The sequence below is a fragment of the Pristis pectinata genome, chromosome 6 (genome assembly GCF_009764475.1).
Source record: "Pristis pectinata isolate sPriPec2 chromosome 6, sPriPec2.1.pri, whole genome shotgun sequence".
Classification (NCBI taxonomy): Eukaryota; Metazoa; Chordata; class Chondrichthyes; order Rhinopristiformes; family Pristidae; genus Pristis; species Pristis pectinata.
Window position 1 is genome coordinate 89,633,692 of NC_067410.1, and position 22,164 is coordinate 89,655,855.

Sequence of the window (22,164 nt, forward strand, 5' to 3'; positions counted from 1 at the left end):
CACTTTTTCAGCAACATAATAGCTTCAGCTTAGATTATAGACTGGGACCTACACACACAACCAACCAACAGATCTCAAAGCATGTGTGAAACCAACTAAATCAAGAGCCTTGCATTCACTCATTGCAGGCAACATATCAAGTGAACTCCATGAAAAATCTCATTCACAGTTTTTATACCTTTAACTGATATATGTTTCCAATTTTGTAATGCATCAATTCTAGAAAGGAAATACAATTTAAAAAAATATGCACTAACATTTTTAGGTCATTATTACCTTTTTTTATATTAAATTTTGAAACAATATCTTCCTATGCAGCAGGGTTTACTTTGAAGAAAGCAGTTACTTAAAGTACAATTTTTTACAAAAGGTTTTTACTACCAAGTGTAAACCTTATAAAGCTATCAATCAAATTAAGCCTCTGGATTGTTGAATCAGAAATGCACATAATTTGTCAAGCAGTGTCCCTCTGCGAAGTGTTCAGTTATATTTCTGTCAAATGTAATCTAAATGTCAAATGTTGGAGGAATGCCTAGGCAATTTGTAACACCTCTGAAATAATGTGAGAAACAGTTAATTGTTTTGAGTCTGCTTTATATTTTCAAAGAAAATTTTCAAGTACTTTGGTAACTGTAATAGCAATATATAAATGCAAATTAAATCTAGTTATCTATTTATAGTGTATTTTCAAAACTTAATGTATATTACCTATTTTGTTCATCCGTTTATAAGGACCAGTTAGGCAAATAGAATAAGTATTAAATATGAAAGTTATGTCCTTCTAAAGTGCAGTCAGTATCGTGACACAATGTAAACCTGGCAACCAGATTGTGTCTTTCAGATTTCCTCCCATCAGCAGTATGATAAAGAGCAAACAAAGTGGAAGCTAAATAGAAGAGCAAACAGAAACAGGCATAGGGATCGCAATGGATCCCTCATCAGTTACTTCCAAAGCAAGCCAAATTCATGTTGCTTTCTCTTTTACATATTGCTGCAGGTAGCAACTGTCAGTTTTGCTCTTTGCAGTCTTATTATTTCAGCAGGGACTCTAATGTCATGAATGGCTGGTGCCAGCTCATGCTAGCATGCACCCCTTAAAACTACCCTGCACCTCTTGGAGGTGCCTTGTGACAGCAGCAGGTGCTGGCAAGCATTTTTGAACCTATACTGCATTGGGGTCATTCATAAATGATACAACATTCAAGGCAGTGTGCTCACTAGTTTTCCAAGAGAAATTATGGCCAATTTCTCTTTGCAACAAATTGCAACAAGGCTCATCGTTAAAGAGGACGTGGTACGTGATGGCAGCAAGTGGAAGTGCTGCTTTGAACCCATTTTCACTTTGTTTTGGAAATGTGTTGGAAGACTTAATAACATGGCTGTTCTACCACCACCAGAAGCATGGTGGAATTATGTATGTTGATGGAACTGGAGCAGGAAACAGAATGAGTTGAGGGAGCAACACTTTTTCCCATGATAAGAATTGAAGTCTGTGAGAGTGAAAATGGGGATAAAGGAAAGGAAAAAGCATTCCCCTTTGAAGATATAAATTTAACAAGAGAAAGAAAGGTGCTGATGAATCCAATAATCGATACAGAGTATTGCAAGAGAATTAACAGAGGCTGTGAATTTCATGCAATTATGCTGGAAGAAATACTCAGACAGAATAGTGTTGGGAATTGCAGACTGAAAGGTGTGAGAAAGATTGTTTTGAGAAAACAACCCAACCTTGTGGGGAAGAAAAAAAACAAGTCAGATTTGCTATGCACCAGAAAACAGGAAGTTTCTTGGACACCTTGATGAAGAAGCAATTTTACATTGTGATGCAATTCAGTCTGGATTTGATGCAACAGTGATGCAGAATGTACAGCCTATTATCTAGGCATCGAGGACATGAACAGAAGCAGAAATGAGATGTGCAGAAATCTTGGTAATTGTTTTTGGCTTTATCAATGGAAACATTGTGATAAATGTTGAAACAGATTTTGTATATTGGAAACAATTGTTATTAAGCCACTCAGTCCTGCACCTAAAAGATATCAGAGAATGGTGCTGAGATTGCCAAAATTTTGTTTGAAAGTAGTGTACAAGAAAGAGGATATTGGAAGATCTATAAATCTGAAAATATTTGCAAGAGGTCAGCATCTGTGATCTTACATCTGACCTGAAAGAGATTGATCACCATGAAATACTTCCAGTTAGAGATGCACATTGGGAGCAGCTATATCATGTAGCTGCAAATGGTCCAATTCAGGAACAACTGCAAATTGTTATTCAGCAAGGATAGGCTAGGCTTAAGTTAAAGGCACCTAAATGCCTTCATTACCTGTTGACTTTTGACTTGTATTAACTGTAAAAAGGCGGTCTAATATTTTAAGAGTCATAGACTTTATGAGTTAAACACCATGGAAACAGGCCCTTCGGCCCAACTGGTCCACACCAGCCAAGATGCCCATCCAAACTAGTCCCATTTGCCCGTGTTTGGCCCATAACCTTCACAGGATGGAACAACAACTTGTGATAGAAGCTCTGTTGCATAAAGAGATAATGGCAGTTGCTCATTCAGCACACATTGAGAAAGAAAAGTTGTATTCAGAAAATGCAGTGTCCAAAGGCAGAAGGACCTTCATCCATGGTTCTTCCTCACAGAACTTTTGTGTTAGCTGCACCAAGTTTCCGTGTATCCCTCAACATGCACCATCACAGCCACAGGCTTTTTTTATCATTGATCTGCTCAGCAGTTGAAGTTGTGTGGCTGGCATATTTCAGTAGGGATGGTCTAACTATATGCATATGCTCATTTGCCACCATTTTGGAACTAACTTTGCTTTGGCAATGGCCAAACAGCAGCCACCACTTGGTCAACATTTGCGGCCCACGTTTGTTTTTAGTAAGTCAATCTTTGGGGAGCAGTATTGGCCACATTAGAAAAACGAAGTATTTACTTTTCCCAAAGCTTTCATTTACAAAATTGTTACACACATATGACCTACTAAACCACACATACCAAATACTGAAACTGCTGCAAATAATAATTGCAGAAATATGTATTTTATTGTTATTTAGTTTTCAATGGGACTCATCACATTTGTGAGATCAATACATTTTTAAACAATGTTTTTGAAGGTCTATTTGCAAAAGCTCAGCTCCATAACTTAAATACTGAAATAATTTAAACAAAATATTGCTGATTTGCTTTTTGGTCACCCTTGTCAGGAAGGCAGCTGATTGGTGAAACAGCACCCTGGGCAAAGATCTAGAGGCAATAGATCAAATGTCATTATATTTTATTAGCTTTCAGGCTCATAATGTTCATTCCAATGTATTTTCAATATTCAATTGCTACTCCCGTGTTTAGACAGCAGATCAGTATTTTACTTTATTATTTCAGCTACTTATTCATTTTGATATGCTTGTGCACAATGTTCAACAAATTTGTCTTCAACAAATGTATCATTGTTTTCTGTACCAAGAAACTCGTACTGTTGCTGAGCAACAATGAGCATCAGCCAGTTAGCTATTTTTGTAGGTAGAAGCAACTTAATTTGGTTAGTTGTTCAAATGTGGCTCAAATCTCATTATCTTGAATATGTATGGGAGGTTCAGGTGACAGGCAATTTCTTCAAAAGCTTTGATGCAAAAATTACTTGTCCTTTGACATCATTAAAGGAGTTACTGTGGTTAGGAGACACTATTGTGTTCGGACAACAATCCTGTCTTCTGGGGAGTAGGCAGTGTTGGAAAGTGAATTTTGAGAAAACAAACAACTGTCAAGTATTCGTCCTCAATTGGAAGTGCCAAATGCACTGCATTGCAGTAGCAGTGAGTTCAAATTCCATTTCTGAAGTTCAGTTCCATTGTGATATTAAATTTTGGAATCAAGGTAGAAATTGTTGCCATGACAATGTAGGACATTTTGTTCTACTCACTGGGAATGAATTGTTGGTAAATTGTTATGAATCATTGGTTATTGAGGCCAGTTGTGGGCACCACACTTCAAAAAAGATGTCAAGCCTTTGGAGTTGGTGCAAGTGTGATTTATCAGTATTATATCAGGAATGAAGGAGTTCAGTTGTTTGGAGAAGCTGTAAAAATTGGGGTTATACCCCATAAAGCAAAGAAATTTAAGGGGAGATTTAAGTGGAATGTTTAATGTAATATCGGGGAATGATAGAATGGATGATGGAAATTGTTTTCAATGTGTGAGTCACTGGTCACATAAGTATGATAATTCGGATGAGTACAATTTCTTTCTAATTAGTTCCTTTGAGGATCTTGAATGCATTGCATTAAAGGATGGTGGAAGTAGATGATGTAATAACTTTTGATTTAAAATCATACGAATGCTAGAGAAATGGGGGACTGTGGGAGGGAAGGGTTAGAAAGGTTTTAGAGCAGGATAAAATGTCGGCACAACATTGTGGGCTGAAGGGCCTGTACTGCACTGTGGTGTTCTATGTTCTATCTACGGGAGGTGCATCCAGCTGCAGCTCCTTGCAGACCGTGTTAGGGAAATGGAGCTGCTGCTGGATGACTTTCGGCTCATATGGGAGAATGAGGAGGTGATAGATAAAAGCTACAGGGAGGTAGCCACACCTAAGTGCAGGAGGCAGGTAGCTGGGTGACTGTCAGGAGAGGGGAAGGAAATAGGCGGATAGTGCAGAGTACTCCTGTGGCTGTTCCCCTCAATGACAGGTATACTGCTTTGGACACTGTTGGGGGAGACGACCCACCAGGGGAAAGCTGCAGTGGTCAGGTCGCTGGCACAGAGTCTGGCTCTGTGGCTCAGAAGGGAAGGGGGAAGAAGAGGGAGCCATTAGTGATAGGGGACTCTATAGTTAGGGGAGCAGACAGGAGATTCTGTGGACGTGAAAGAGACTCCCAGATAGTATGCTGTCTCCCAGGTGCCAGGGTCAGGGATGTCTCAGATCAGATCCACAGCATTCAAAAGGGGGAGGGTTAGCAGCCAGAAGTCATGGTACACATTGGTACCAATGACGTGGGTAGGAAAAAGGATGAGGTCCTGAAAAGTGAATATGGGGTGCTTGGCAGGAAAGTGAAAAGCAGGACCTCAAGGGTAGTAATCTCTGGATTGCTGATTGTGCCACGCGCCAGTGAGGGTAAGAACAGGTTGATTTGGCAGATGAATGTGTGACTGAGAAATTGGTGCAGGGGACAGGGTTTCAGATTTGTGGATCTTTGGGATCTCTTCTGGGGAAGGTATGACCTGTACAAAATGGATGGGTTACACCTGAACTGGAGGGGAACCAATATCCTTGCGGGCAGGTTTGCTGCAGCTGTTGCAGAGGGTTTAACCTAATTTGGCAGGGGGTTGGGAACCTGAGTGATAGGTCAGAGGATGGGGCAGTTGGTGTACAGGTTGACGCAGCGTGTAGAGAGACTGTGAGGAAAGATAGGCAATTGATCGGTCAAAATTGCAGTCAGTTGGATGGGTTGAAGTGTCTATTTTAATGCAAGATGTATCAGGAACAAGGGTGATGAACTTAGAACGTGGGTAAGTACATGGAACTACGATGTTGTGGCCATTACAGAGACTAGACTGTCACAAGGGCAGGAATGGCTGCTGGATATTCTGGGGTTTAGATGTTTCAAAAGAGACAGGGAGGGAGTTAAGAGGTGGGGGAGTGGCATTGCTATTCAGGGATAGTATCACAGCTGGAGAAAGGGAAGATATCCTGAAGGCATCATCTACTGAGTCAGTGTGGGTGGAGGTCCAAAACAGGAAGGGAGTGATCACCCTATTGGGAGTATTCTACAGATCCCTCCATAGCAACAGAGACACTGAGAAACAGATTGGGAGGCAGATTTTGGAAAGGTGCAAAAATAACAAGGTTGTTGTCATGGGTGATTTCAACTTCCCTGATATTGATTGGCACCTCCTCAGTGCAAAAGGTTTGGATGGGGTGGACTTTGTTAGGTGTGTTCAGGAATGATTCCTGACACAATATGTAGACAGGCTGACTAGAGAAGAGGCCACTTTGGATCTGGTAATAGGCAATGAACCTGGTCAGGTGTCAGATTTCTCGGTGGGTGAGCATTTTGGAGGCAGTGACCACAACTCCCTGACCCTTACCCTTGCCTTGGAGAGGGATAGGAGCAGATGGTATGGGAAAGTATTTAATTGGGGGAGGGGGAATTATGATGCTATTAGGCAGGAACTTGGGAGTGTAAATTGGGAGCAGATATACTCAGGGAATGGACAATGGAAATATGGAGGTTGTTTAGAGATGGGGACGGATAGGTTTTTCCCTTTGAGGCAGGAAAAGGATGGTAGGGTGAAGGAACCATGGTTAACAAGAGATGTGGAATATCTAGTGAAGAGGAAGAAAGAAGCTTACTTAAAGTTTAAGAAGCATGGATCAGAGAGGGCTTTAGAGAGTTACAAGGTAGCCAGGAAGGATCTTATGAATGGACTTAGGAGAACTAGAAGGGGGCATGAGAAGGCCTTGGTGAATAGGATTAAGGAAAACCCCCAAGGCGTTCTACTCGTGAAGAACAGGAGGATGACTAGAGTGAAGGTAGGACCAATTAGGGATAGAGGACGAAACATGTGCCTGGAGTCAGAGGAGATAGGGAAGGTCCTTAATGAATACTTTGCTTCAGTATTCACCTGTGAGAGAGACCTTGATATTTGTGAGAACATTGTAAAACAGGCTGATAAACTAGAACATGTCGATGTTAAGAAGGAGGATGTGCTGGAACTTTTGAAAAACATTAGGATACATAAGTCCCCGGGGCTGGACGGGATATATCCCAGGACACTACGGGAAGTGAGGGAAGAGATTTCTGGGCCCTTGGCGATTATCTCTGAGTTCTCATTGGCCACAGGAGTAGTACCAGATGATTGGAGGGTGGCATATGTTACTCCTTTGTCCAAGAAAGGGAGTAGGAATAATCCTGGGAATTATAGACCAATGAGTCTTACTTCAGTGGTGGGCAAATTATTGGAAAAGATTCTTAGGGACAAGATTTATGAGGATTTGGAGAAACATAGTCTGATTAGGGATAGTCAGCATGGCTTTGTGAGGGGCAGGTCATGCCTCACGAGCCTGATTGAATTCTGAGGATGTGACAAAAGAAGCTGAGGGTAGATCAGTGGATGTGGTGTATATGGAGTTCAGTAAGGTGTTTTGATAAGGTTCCCCATAATAGGCTCATTCAGAAGGTCAGGAGGCATGGGATCCAGGGAAACTTGGCTGTGTGGATATGGAATTGGCTTGCTCATAGAAGGCAGAGGGTGGTTGTAGATGGGAGCATATTCTGCCTGGAGGTTAGTGACCAGTGGTGTTCTGCAGGGGTCTGTTCTGGGACCCCTGCTCTTTCTGATTTTTATAGATGACTTAGATGAGGAAGTAGAAGGGTGGGTTAGTAAAAGGTTGGTGGTGTTGTGGATAGTGTAGAAGGTTGTTGTAGGTTACAACAGGACATTGATAGGATGTAAAGCTGGGCTGAGAAGTGGCAGATGGAGTTCAACTCAGAAAAGTGTGAAGTGATTTGCTTTAGAAGGTCGAATTTGAAGGCAGAGTACAAGGTTAATGGCAGGATTCTTAGCAGTGTGGAGGAACAGAGGGATCTTGGGGTCCATGCCCATAGATCCCTCAAAGTTGCCATGCAAGTTGATAGGGTTGTTAAGAAGGCAGATAGCATGTTGGTCTTCATAGATTGAGTTCAAGAGCCATGAGGTAATGTTGCAGCTCTATAAAACCCTTGTTAAACCACACTTAGAATATTGTTCAGTTCTGGTCGCCACACTATCGGAAGGATGTGGAAGCTTTAGAAAAAGTGCAGAGGGGATTTACCAGGATGCTGCCTGGATTAGAGAATATGTCTTATGAGGATAGGTTGAGTGAGCTAGGGCTTTCCTCTTTGGAGCGAAGGAGGATGAGAGGTGACTTGATAGAGATGTACAAGATGATAAGAGGCATAGATTGAGTTGACAGCCAAAGACATTTTCCCAGGGCAGAAATGGCTAACACAAGGGGGCATAATTTTAAGGTGACTGGAGGAAAGTACAGGGGGAATGTCAGAGGTAAGGTTCTTTTTACACAGAGTGGTGGGTGCATGGAACGTGCTGTAATGTTCTATGTTCTAAAAAAAAATGTCCTCCTTTGCTTTCCAATTTGTTTGCTGTTCCTGCGTGCTAATTCTTCATGGTTCATGTGCAAGGAGCAGATTTCCCTCTGAGTACCAGCATCTACTGATCTTCCACTTTTCAAAAAATATTCTCCTTCTTTCATTCTTCCCACCAAAGTGGATTGATTCATATTTCCCCATGTCATACTGCAACTCCCTTCTTATTGGCCACTCACTGAAGTGATCCATATCACCTTGCAGACTACTTGAATCCACAGTTTATTTTCCCACTCAGCTTTGTATCATCAGCAAACATGGATAGACTACATTTAGTCCTTTCATCTGAATCATTGACATGGATTGCAAATAGTTCACAAGACCACAAGGCAAAGGAGCAGAAGTAGGCCATTCGGCCCATCGAGTCTGCTCCATGAGCTAAACTAAACTATTCCTATCCAGCCCCAATTTCTGGCTTTATCCCCATATCCCTTGATACCTTGACTAATTAGATACCTATCAATCTCCTCCTTAAACGCCCCCAATGATCGTGCCTCCACAGCTATATGTGGCAAAGAATTCCATAAATTCACTACCCTCTGGCTAAAGAAATATCTCCTCATTTCTGTTTTAAACGGATACCCTCTAATTCTAAGACTGTGCGCTCTAGTCCTGGACTCACCCACCAAGGGAAACAGCTTAGCCGCATCTACTCTGTCCAGTCCTTTCAACATTGGAAATGTTTCTATGAGGTCCCCTCTCATTCTTCTGTACTCCGGTGAGTACAGTCCAAGAGCCAACAAACGCTTGAGAACCAAGTACTGAACTTTGCCGAAGTCCTCTATTGCTATTCTTTGACCTCTGTGTATAATCAATCCTCAATCTGTGCTAATGCATTACCCACAATATCATGAGCCCTAATCTGGCACAACATTCTCTTTTTTGGCACCAAATTAATTGTCTTTTGAAAGTCTAAATATAATATATTCATCAGTTCCTCCTCATCTACCGTGTTAATTACATTCTAAAAAAAAACTAATAAAGTTGTCAAACACGATTTCACAATTCCATTTTAAAATGTGCTACAGGAATGAAAAGGTCCAACTAAACATAACATGGAAGTCAGTAAGACGTGCACGTGTTGGTTTGTCTCACATTAGATCCAGATTCCTTTAAACATTTTCACGGAAATATGAGGATAGAAAATGTCTGTAGAACTACTAATAAAACATTATTAGTCAACTTACATTTGAGGTTGTTTGACTAGCTAACTTGGCATTATCTCTTGAATGTTGCTATTATGTTAGTGGTGGTGATGTGAGAATTGTGACAGGTAAACCAGCAGCCATCTGTGGACAGACAAGGACCTAGAATTAACCTTTAATACAATTAAGCACCAGCTCATTAAGTTCTGTTATTTTGCACATTAATGATTCCAAGCACTGTGAGGAAATTAGTATTATTCAATTCTAGCACTTAAAGCATCTTAAGGGCTTTTGTGTTGCCAAGAAAATAGAGAAAATGGGTAGAAAAGGTCATATAATGTAGTAGTTCCAAAACAAACTAAAGATACAATGCTATAAGGTCTATGGGAAATATCAGATAGAGGAGAAGTCACTTTAGTGATTGTGTATGAAATCATTTTAGGTATAAGAGAGGCCTAATGAAAGATCAGCAGGCAGTGGTCTATATGGACAAAAATACAAAATGATTTAGGGCAATGGTGAGAGTTGTGCTCAGGTGACTGGCTGAGCAGTTGTGATGTGGTAGAATATATAAACTCGAAGATAAAAGAAGCATCTAATACAGGGTAGATTTAATGGTATAGATTTACTTAGATTGGTATAATCAAACTAGTTGTCAAAAAGTAAGTTGTCAAAAACTTTTGAGTTCGTTCAGATAATTTCTGAAACAATGTGTCCTGGAACCAATAAGGCCAAGCCATTTTATTTTGGTTTGAGTAATAAGTAATGAAACAAGTGTAGTCTTTGAAAACAAAAGAAATCTGGAAGTCTAAAATAAGAACAGAAAATGCTGGAAATTGTCAGCAGTTTGGATGGCATCCATAGAGAATGAAGCAGTTAACATTTTGGGTTGATGACCTTTCGTCATAACTAGGAAAAGTTAGAAATCTAAGATGTTTTAAGTTGCAGAGAACTGGGGTGGGGTGAAAGGGATGCATGTGAAAGGGTAGACACCAAGAGAGGCTGAAAGAGGCAAATGCTGAGAGAGGGTAGTGAAGGCTTGCTAATCACTATTGCTCTTTCTGGAGGAGGAGTAATGGGAAGAAGATGAATGAGGACAGGGGAGAGAGGAAAAATACAATGCTGGAACTGTGTGAAATGGAACACAACAGCTGCCGGAAATCTGAAATAAAAGAGAATGCTAGGAATACCCGGCAAATCAGGCGGCATCTGTGGAGACCTTTCAACTACCAAGATCCATTTTGCATCATCGTACACATCAACAATAGTCTTTGGATAAAGCAGAGGGGATTTGGAGCTGGTTTTGGTAAATGGGGTGATTGTAATGTTTTTGTGGTTGGGAAACACTCAAACTTTATGTTGCACAACTAAATTCTGTCCTGCATTTTGAGAGGATTTCTTCACACATATTGGCACTCTCTTCATCATACAGGAGGGATGCAGCATCTATTTTAAACACCCAAAAATGTCCTGAACAGGCCACCATACTGCTAAATGGTTTTGCTTTTCACCTGGTTTGCAATGTAAACTATTTTCCAACCGTGGTGAACTGTCAGCCTAGTTCATCTATTCAATTGTGCCTTTACTCTATCCTTTGGTACATTGTTCCAGCAAAACCTGTGAATGTTGGTCTTGAAGATTTCACTTACTCCAGAATTTTCCACTGGGACACAATTGCAAACTTGTGTCAAATGACACTTACTGATTTACTTCCAGATGGCCTAACCTTGATTAAAAATTGTGCCATGCTAAATTAATTGTGATGAAATTCAAACAATCACAGTAAAAATAAATCTATAATAGTACATAGGGTAAATCCAGGATCATGTTTTGGTATTGCCATTCATAAACATGCTAAGTTCTTTTGACCTAAAACGGTCAGAGGATACTTTTTTATTTACAGATCATTTCACTTTGAAATACTCTTTTCAGAAAATACAACATCCGTGTGGAAGATATCATGGTAAGAGACATCCGATTCGTCATTGTAAATTGCAAGTACAGGGACCTGCAGGATCTACTTCACAGCACCAAACTTAAACACCTTCCTCTTGTTGAGTCAGCAGGTAAGAAAATGAACAGCATTGAATAATTTGTGTTATAGGACTAAGAATTAGAGAGGTTTCTGTATGCTAAAGGAGCTGAACTTTGAATCATGAAGGACTAAACTATTTTTGCAATCGTCAGACTTACTTTGCTTTGATGTTCCTTCAAGAAGTACAATTCATTATCCACGCCTGTCAATTTGGAAATCACTTTGGTCCTGAAAAGGTAATTAGAGGTCAAAAAGGATATAGAACAGGATTTTTATTTTAGAGCAACAGCAGCAGGCAAATGGCATTGCTTATTTTTACTAAAGTATTTCAGGAATGCATTTGTTCTGTAAAAAATCAATTTTTGAAGTATTTTCTACAACAAATCTATGCCATGTGACTTTTCATTCTTCTTGTTTTGATATTATTGTCAAGGTCAGCATTTAGTGTCTATCTCCAATTGATCTTGCAAAAGTGATGGTGAGACTTGAACCACAGCAATCCTTGTGATGAAGGCAATTCCACAGTTATGTTATTGTATTTTGATATAATGGTTTGATACAACTGGGTGACTTACTAAACTCTTTCAGAGGACAATTAATAGTCAACCACTTGCTCCTTGGCTGGAGCTACATACAAGCAGGATCACGTCAGGGTGGCAGATTTTCTTCCTGAAATGGTATCAGTAAATCCAATATGTTTTTCAAAGATACAATTATATCATAAGTTTTTATTTAATTTCAAACTATTTAATTAACTGTTTTTAAATTCCTTGGTTGCTGTGATGGAATTCAAACTCTTGTCTTCAGGCCATCAGTCCAGGCTTCTGCATCACCACTCCAGTAATACAACCTGAAATTTACTGTTTCTGTTATTTGCATATTTAAGTACTATGGAGATAATATTAACTCTAGGTGAGTTACGTGATTGGATGCCTTATGTGGACCTTGTATATAAATTGCACAATTGGAGCGGATCAATAATGGCTGTTTAACACCCACACAAAAAGATAAAATTATTCCCCAAAGTTGAAGTTGTGAAAATGCTATTTCCTGGCTCCCTTAATGCTTTCAGCATTGTTAACAAAAGAGCTCCCTTAGCATCAGCAAAAGTAATTGGAGCACAAATATTGAAATTTCCATCTGTATGTTTTATGATTTTTGTGTTCATTCTTTTTATTTATTTCATTTTAGTTGCTGAATGTTAAGAGCAGTTTAAATTACCTGCCTGATGTCAGTACTCTGAGCCAGACTAAGCCAGTAAGAAAAAAATAATTGGTTATAAGAGAGGTGTGATTCACTGTTCTCTGACAGTGTCCTCTTGCAGTAGTTGGGCTACTGCAGTAATTAAGTCAGTATAAATTTGAATTGAATAACGAGCTCAATTGCAAAACACAAGAAGTCAACAGAGTGCAAAGTTCATTGTCAGTGGGAATTAAACTTTGAACTGTTATTAGATGGTGTATTTTTTTCTCTACAATTAACAATTTTATGAAGTGAGTGGGAAGAATTTGATTCATGCAAATTTGGCATTATAGGAAAAGGCTACATTTTAAACACAGGGAAATGGCAATACAAGAAACCTTTGGGTGTTCATAGGACCTTAGTACATTCAAGAGGTTGCAGCAATAGCATAGAGAGTTGGGTGACCATCCAGTGGTCATAGAGGGAGACTGGATTCAGAACTCCAGAAAATCCCTGAGTTATTGGTATTGTCTGAGCAGGGTTTGAACTTGACAAATACGGAGTGGGCAATAACAACAGCTCAGGGATCAGGCCCAAGAGCATCACTGTGAAGCAATGAACGTGGGCTTTCCTTGCCTGATTTAATCAAGGATAGCTAGCAAAGATTTGTTCATAACAATCGACAAATTTAATAAGAGTTAATTGAAGAATGACTGGGTGTACAGAAGAAATACAATAGAGATATTGTGCATCTTTTTTTGAAGACAAGATATAGTTATGTGGGGGTTCAGCAATTCCAAACTTGTGATCTTAGGGCCTTGAGATTGAGTTCTATCGTAGCAGATGGAACTTACAGAGAAAAAGTATTCTCAGCAATAGTAATCATGAAACTACCAGATTTTCATAAAAACGTATCCAGTTCAATAAATAAGAAAAAAATAGACTTATGCAGAGAGGAAAGTAAAGAAGGCATTGTGGAAGAGAACTGTACTGCACAAATTAAAAAAAACAAATAGGTTGAGAGAAGGAAACAAATAGTTAAGGTAAATAAATGTTGTTTAGAATAGGAAAGGGTTGGAAGTGGTATAAACCAGAAGTTGGAATATGTTTTCTGAATAACATATAAAAGAAGGGCACAAATTCTCAAACCATGCCACAAATACAATTGAAAATTGGCAAACAACAAGGGAACTGGTGTCTTGATGGTGTCGACAGGTGGCAAATGCACACAAGGCATGGGAATCTGTTTTGGAAGGAAAAAGCAAGGAATAAATGTTTGCAATGGATAAAGATTTGCTGAAAGCTGGGGTTGAGTAAAGTGTACAGTTTTGGTGCCAGATTACATTCAAGGGATTAATATTGCATCGTGTTTCTGGCATTGACGTAACACAATGATGCCGGGAATGAGAATCTACATTTATGAGATGCCCACTGATTTTATCCAAAATCAAAATGGTTGATCAAATGGTGGGGTGTAGAAAACTTGGGAGTAGGGAAAGCTCCAGATTCTGCTACTTAAGCAATAAATTCTGGATGATTTTAGCAGCCAGGTCTCAGATTTTTGACTTTTTTATTAAAAGGGCAGGTTAAAATTGAAGCTGGAAAGATACTGCAGGATGTTTTATGAAGGAAACATTGATTATTGCAGAATTGAATGGAGTTTACATGTGAAGTATGCTATTTTTGGTAAACACAATATTGCAACATGTTTAGGAAATAGATTTATTCATATACTTGAGCCTGTGAAATAAAGGTGGAAGTATGTTTTCCATCTTGATTTCTCTCTCGTCTTGTAAATATTTATCCTGTTCCAATAGGCATTGATTTAACACCACCATTAATTCACTTGAATTAAATAGGTTCGCACCAGAGATAAAATAACATGGCTTATAATCTCTGTTCTTCCTGCTCCTACCTCTGACATCTCCCAATATTTTTCAGTTTTCTTCATGCTTTTCACTCTTTTTGCTCCTGTTTTGCTCTTTCCTGTTGCATTTTTCATTTTCTTGCTTTCAGCATTGAACCTATGCATTTTGTGTCTAAACTATCCTCTTTTCCTGGATCAGTCCTTGCATCTTGGTTTAGCTTTCCAATGGTTCATTGTACAGACCAAAAATAATTTATATACATCTACCAATTTGTAGTCTTCGATAGTTGGTATTAGTCTGTATTGACCATGTTATAATCTTTGTTCAGAATAGTATAAAAACTGATCAGTAGCTATTTGCAAGATAGCTTCAAGATCAATTTACTTTTGTGCTATAACTGTAGCAGAGATCTGAAATGGTTAGCAATACCTTGTCGTGTGCATTAACCTTAAAAGTACTCTTAAGTCTTTGGGTGGAGCGACTTTGGGTACTTCAGAAGAACAGCATGTTTTGAACACTAGTAGGCAAATTGAGAGCTCACAGTTGTTGCTATTCTATGAGATGTGCAAGATGATACGCATACCTAATTTGTTTGAGTGAGTATAATTTAAAATGTTCCTAACCACTGCAGGCTACCAATTTATACTCTCTTAAATACTGCATTGGATTATAAAACTTGACAAACATGCTGCTTCCAACACCAGTACTTTTTTTTATTCTTGTTACTCACAGATTCTATATCTACCTTTGCAAGCTGCACATTATGCAGTGCAGGAGTGTTCCTGACTTTTCAATCTCCCACGATGGATTATGTAAACTAATTATTATGCTGTAAATGGTTTATCCAGCTAGTAAGTCATCTTAAAGTTGCACTATGTAACTATTGAAAAGTATCACTTTGCCTGAAAATGCAATTTATTTTTCCGTTCTGAACGGTGTACATTCGACATTACAGTGGAAGCCAAGCACATTCTGTGAAAACTTTTCACATTTACGTAATCATTTTAAATCTCTCTTAACATATTAGCTGATTGAAATGACCACTGTTTTCATGGATATTGATCTTTCTGTCTATCTGCTGTGTTATGTTACCAAAGCAAATATGAAAGCATGGAAGCAGGTGTGTACAGTGTCTGTGTAGCAAATATAGACCATTCAGGCTGATGGAGAGTAGCGCTGTGATGAATTGATGGACAGACATCTGCAGTTCTGGTTTACATTGAGTACTGGCTTTACATCAATAGGTATCTAACTTGGGCTGATTTTGCCTTTAGATTCCATGATTCTGCTGGGCTCCATTGAAAGGAATCAGCTGCAAACCCTTATTGATAATCAACTGAGCAGACAGAGGAGGATGGAGTACCTTAGACAGAAAGCTCAGGCCAAGGAGAAAGTGGATCCTGACTCCCTCAGAATTATCGATGAAGGAAACAAAGATGCCCATGATTCTGGAGTCAGATTTGAGGTGAGGATTTGTACCCACATTAATGAAACATACAAATCACTGAATAGTAGTCCATTATTTTCTCAATTTTAAACTATTTAAAATTTACTGTTTAATTTGAACCATTTCTAAATACCATTGATATTGATGGTAGGTCGTCATCCCATGGTAAACTGGTCTCAATGGCGCTGAGACTCTGGTACAATCTATAAAGAATGCACAGACTGCAGCACTGTCACCTTTTACGACCAGGCAGCAGGTTGATAATCTTCCCCAGTAATTATTTTATTCATTTACCAGACAAGGACTTTGCTGGCTAGACTGGCCTTTATTGGCCTTGATGATCCCTGCATTCCTTTGGGAAGAGGTATACCCCTGGTATCATTGGACCGGGAGTTTCAGGATTTAGACCCACCAATGACAAAGGATGGTGAGAGGCTTAGAAAGGAATCCGTAGGTGTGGCATTCAATGTGCTTCTTATCCTTGTCCTTCTTGACAAAGGATTGGAAGGTTCTATCTGAGTGGCCTGGATAACTGCAGTGCATTTAGTAGATTGTACAGACTGCAGCCACAGTGGTGAATGGAGAAATGTTTGGTGTTATGAAGGGTTCCTAATCAAGTAGCATATTTTATTCATTTATTGTGCTCAATCTTTCAGTTACCAGCAATGATACCTTCTCAAAAATAACCAAATGTGAATGTTGAGTTAGCTTCCAAAATATTTCAATTGGAGTAGATGATCCTGGAAGTGCTTGTGAGGTACACTGAGAGTGCTAACTATCTGCACCCTAACCACACAAACACATGATACAGAAATGCATATTCTTGCCCATGCCCCTTCCTCGATTCCCACCTAATACCCTCCCTCTCTCAGTATACCTTTTCCTTAAACCTGTCAATTCCTCAGCCCCTCTGCTACCTTATTTCCTCCTCCTCTGCTCCTTTCCTTTCATTCAACCCCCTCAGACCCCTTCCCCTTAACTCTTTCTTTTCCTCCCCAAGCCTTGTTTTATCCCCTTCCTTCTCTCCGCACTCACTAGCTGCCAGCTATGCTGTGCCCCTAGGTAAGTCCTCTCCTCCCAAATCACTCACCACCCAAGACTGCAGCCTAGTATGGATGTCTCTCAACCTCTCCCAAAAACCTTGGAATAGACTTCAGCCACCCATTAGCAGGCCCTAGAACCCACTACTATAAGTAGATTGCTAGGTCCCGGCACATGTTACCCTGTCCCAACAAGGGTATATGAGGGAGCATGTAGGGATCAAGCAGAAGGAGGCTGCAAGAACCCATTCAACCCATCCAGAACATGTACTATCTGTGGCAGAGTCCAATGATCTTGCATTGCACTCAACAGTCACCTCAGAATCCAAAGAGAAGAGGAGGATCTGGTTACCCATCTTGTGCATCACATTTGGCTGAGTGATAGCACTCATTGGGAACATTGTGAGTTTAATAATTCGACCTCAGGGGATAATTTAGGCTGACACTATGAAACAGTACTGAAGAAGTGCTTCAATGTTAGAGATGCAGTTTTCTGGATAAGATTTCTCCAAATTCCACATTCACTGATACAGGGAGTGACTATTTTTCCTAATTCCTTAAAATCTGCATGCAAGACCTCATTCCTTTTGATCCTCTCTGTTATGATATCAGTGTGGGCTACAATCTCTGCCTGTTCGCTGTTCCTCTCCGGAATTTTAGGCAGTCTTTCAATAATATCCTTAATCCTGGATTAATGTCTGTAGCCAAAGAAATGTCCATCTGATCCCCCAACTGTAGAATCCCTGTAACTGTTGCTGTCTTGCCCTTTCTCTTCCCTTCTAGTACAGTTGAAGCACCCATGGCACTTTGGCCCTGACTGCCCTTCCAGAGAACCCCTTTCCCCTATCGATACTCAGAAGTGACTGCTGGTCAGAGAACAAAATGTCGTCAGGGTTTGCCTGAGGCATCTGCTTGTTCTTTTTTTGACTTCCTGACAGTCATCAATTCTATCTCTGCTGACCACTCTCTTGAGCTGCGGAGCGATCCCCTGCTAAAATGTGCTATCCACGAAATGCTCAGCCTTGTGGTTGGACCCGTAGTGACAGCAGTTATTGCTGAACCTCCAAGACTCAGATCTCAAGCTCCACCAACAGACAACTTTCCATGCCTGTGCTTATCCAGGACTGAGGATGTGCCCTGGAGTTTCCATGGTGCAGGATCTACAATCCACAGGTTTGAGGTGCACCACCATTCCTCCACTTGTAAGATTAACTCAATTAACAGAAAAAGAGCATACTTAAAAAACTATTAGTGTCAAATTACTTGTTTTATATACCTGATCAATTGTTCTTAATTGAACTCTTTGTTTAAATCAAAAACTTATTTTAACTCTCAGTAGTATACTTTGTATGCTTCTTTTGTAAACCTCACACAAGCCCTTTTCCTTTGCTTTTTATTTTAACTCAACAGGCTTTCTTTCCCATGATCTTTTTAAACTCTCCTGGTTGCTCTCTGCCATGTTCCTTTCAAGCACACAGTCTTTCTGTTTCCTGCACTACCTTCAAACTCACTGGGTCTCTGTTAGTGGCAATCCTTTTTAACTCATTGGGAATCTGCCTCTGGTGGTCCTTTTATGTTCACCATGTCTGTCTCCTTTGCTCCTTTTACTCTCCGGCTCTCTGTCTATTGTGCTCCTTTTAAACCTCCTTTTCTTGGTGACCTGGTCCTTCAGGAGAGCCTTTTCTGCATTTTTTTGGCATTTTTGTATACTGGAATTCTCAAATTTTTGAGAATATGAATTGTTACGAATCAGCAACGATAGAAACACACTGAGTCATGTACAAGTGTTAAAAACTATTTTATTAATAACTACTTGTAATGATAAGAAAAGTAAAAATGTTAGATATCAAACATAATCCCCAAAACTAAAGTCAGTGTGTGGGTGGCAAATTCCCAAACTCCAAGTCCAGGAATAGTTCTCAAAGTTCAGTTCAGCAAGTCATAAGGTGAAACGTGAGCAAAGGCTTTTGCAAAACCACAGTTGACTGAAGAGAAAATGTAGAGAGAATATAGAGAGAATTTACGAAATCCACATGTTCCACGATGGAACCCATGCGACACCTCAATGACTGATAATCTCCATTGCTTTGTTCTGAAGTATCTGCCACCCCGAAGGCATTCGAGACGTGGCTGTCCACACAAATACCTGTTTCCCTCTACAGGTTAACAACAAAGTGGACTCCACTTGTTTGCTTCAAAAATCCATACATGGATTGTAGTGACAGACACAGCTATTGTTCTTCATCCATCGTTACAGAGACAGTCAGTCAGTCAGTCCGTCCCTCCCCCTCTCCCTCTCCCTCCCTCCTCTGATTCACACACACACTACTACTCTACTGTCCATGTCTTAAAGGGACCTTCACCAAATAGCAACCTGACCCGTAACAGAATCGAGAAAAAGATAAATGTGCCTATCTTAAGTAGTCTTCCAAATAGTTTGAACCTAGATGAAAGACACTATGACTCTGGAGGAACTCAGCAGAACTGAGACCTGAAGAAGGGTCCTGCCCCGAAATGTTGACCGCCTGCTTTTCTGCATGGATGCTGCCTGGCCTGCTAAATTCCTCCAGCATCATAGTGTTTTTCATCTAGATTCCAGCATCTGCAGTCCTTTGTCTCTCTTCCTTTGAACGTAGTATACTTGCTACAATATGCCACTCAAACTTTTCCACTGTTTGGAATCAACTTCCAGGTATATTATCCTCATTATTTGATGCTTTTGTTAATTTTTCCGCTGCATCAGCATATATTGTAATCTAGGCTCCCCGGTTTGAAAATGTGAGGACCAGCAAGGCTTTTATTCACTGCTCCAGTGAGGAAGATGCCATGACTCTGAGCTCCCCTTGTAAAGATGATAAACATAGAATCTTGTCTATTCCTTGTAAACATGAGACTAAAAGGTATAAACAATTTAAATTGGCATATCTTTCTCAGTTGCAGCTTGCGTAATCTCAGTATTCTCAAAATTGGTTTACATGAAATAGAGACTCAAGAGACACATGCTGTTATTTAGAATGAGAAACAAACTGCTGGAGGAGCTCAGCAGGTTAGGCAGCATCTATGGAGGCAAAGGCTTGGTCGATGTTTTGAGTCAAGACCCTGCATCAGGACTGAGAGTGTAAAGGGGAGATGGCTAGTATAAAGAGGTGAGAGGGAGGAGTGAGGCAGGGGCTGCCAGGTGAGAGGTGGAACAAGGTGAGGAGGGGGATGATGCACAGATGGAGCCAGATATGGGGAGGGGTGGATTTGGGAGACAACAGGTGGTGGGTGCTAGGTAGAGACAGATAAAAAGAGAGAAAACAGGGCAGGTGGGGGGAGAGGAGGGTGGAGGTGGAGACAGAGACTGAAAGGTGATAAGCGCAGACACAAGGGGCTGCAGATGCTGGAATCTGCAGGAAGGAAGGTGATAAATAGAACCAGATAAAGAAGGGATGATGTGCAGGTAGAACCAATTGGGAGATGGATAGGAGACCCAGCAGGTTAAATGTGTGGGTAATAGGCAGACGGAACTAGGTGGCGGAAGGCAACAAAACTGGATGAGGGGGGTTAGGGGTAGTTGGGAGAAGCTGGATGGATCAGAAGGAGAGAGAAAGGAGCACATGGGGTACAGGTTATCTGGAAATTGGAAAGTTCAATGTTCATACCATTGGATTGTTGACTACCCAGCCAGAATATGATGAAATAGATGTAGGTATCATTTCAGCAATAGAACAATGACTCTGCATCATAGATTTCTGCTCACCTGCATTGTCCATAAATTGATATTAGAAAATCATTGGATATGGGTCTTTCTCACTCGTTTTGCTGTTGCAGTGCTTTTAAAAAAAATCTTTAATTTATTTGGGCAACAATAGGTGCCATTTTTATTGTTATGATGTTGACTTCTTAGATTGGTGAATACATTTATGAAATGACCAATATTTTAAGTCAATCCTACTGCTCATTTAGCTGCCTAGTGTTATTAGTTCAGTCAAAGATCAATAAAATTCTATTAAGAAGCAAAATCAATGCTTAAAAGGATGGTCAACTCCTCTAAAGTTTGAATTGCATCCTGTAACCAAAGGAAAAATTGGTTTGTTGACCGGGAATTCTCTTCTTGAAGTCCAGTCACCAATATGATAACATTAGTCCTGCTATTCCTCTCAACAGAGTGGGTTTCCATCCCTCTTAGAATTTATTCAAGACCAAATTGCAAACCCCTTGCGTTTCACCAGCCTCAAGATATGGGTTGTTTTAAACTACATTCAAACAGGACGTTAGAGATATGATCACTTAATGCTTAAGTGGAAAATCATTTCCTCCTTTGCCAATGAATGTGTAACCATGGTTAAACAATGGACAATATCGTCACATCCTGCCTTTTGATATAAATTTTACAGATAAAACATCTTGCCAAATAAATCAAGTACTGGCTTACAGTCTTCAAACTTAATTTATAAATGATGCTGCAGCCACATTGCAAGAGGAAAAGTCAAAATGAGATGTTTCTTTGGGTATAAGTTTACCTTGGGTTACAGGACAGGATTTATAGAATTGTTGTTTCTGATGATGCTGCAATGACTGGTGCTTTTCTGAACTCACTATTGTTCCTCCCAAGATTGGGACTGAGGAATCGTCATTTTCTCCATCTCGAAGTGGATCGCAAAAACCACTGAAGCCAGCGTTGAAGCGAGTCCCAAGCAGTACACATGATATGTCAGGTATGTATCAATTGCAGGTGGATCAGCAGTTAAAAATTATAAAGTTCTCAGATAACAATAATTTTCTTAGAAACAGTTCTTCAGCTATAGGAATTTAGATGTTTCCAAGTGCTTGTACTTTGAGGCCACATGTGCCAATAGTTTCATGGCTGCTGATTTCTTTGTGATACTGGAAATTATGTGAAAATATTCATCAGTTAACTAGGTCACATTCCAAAATTTGATTTACAGTTCACTAATCTCATGCACTTACAAAAGGCATTTTATCTGAGAATAACTTTAGATGTAAAGATTTAACTTATCTCTGACCAGCTTGAAAGCCACTTCACGAAGGTCTACACAGAAAATCTACATAATACATTAAAAATAATGTCTGCTCGTGTTCCTTTCTTGCCAATAGTTTCTGCTTTCAGTTCTTATACTTACATTTACAATGGATACCACTGAGGCAAAGCACGTCAAGATGTAATTACACTCTACTCCTAGTGGAGGCATGAGAACAGGTTGTATTATAAATGTGGACAAGGACATTTTGAAATACAAAGAAGTAATCAAAATATCTAAGTGAGGATTGAATCTCATCAATGCATCTTGGT

The 22,164-nt window shown here is 39.8% G+C and overlaps 1 protein-coding gene across 2 annotated transcripts in view; it reads left to right on the top strand.

The window, feature by feature from the left end:
- clcn2c (chloride channel 2c) overlaps window positions 1-22,164 on the top strand; it is a 456,139-nt gene that overhangs the window by 362,164 nt on the left and 71,811 nt on the right. For both annotated transcript variants that reach the window (XM_052017638.1, XM_052017637.1), the window contains exons 16-18: window positions 11,229-11,362; window positions 15,656-15,846; window positions 21,466-21,568. In XM_052017638.1, coding sequence (XP_051873598.1) covers window positions 11,229-11,362; window positions 15,656-15,846; window positions 21,466-21,568 — 428 coding nt within the window. The remainder of the gene's footprint in view (window positions 1-11,228; window positions 11,363-15,655; window positions 15,847-21,465; window positions 21,569-22,164) is intronic.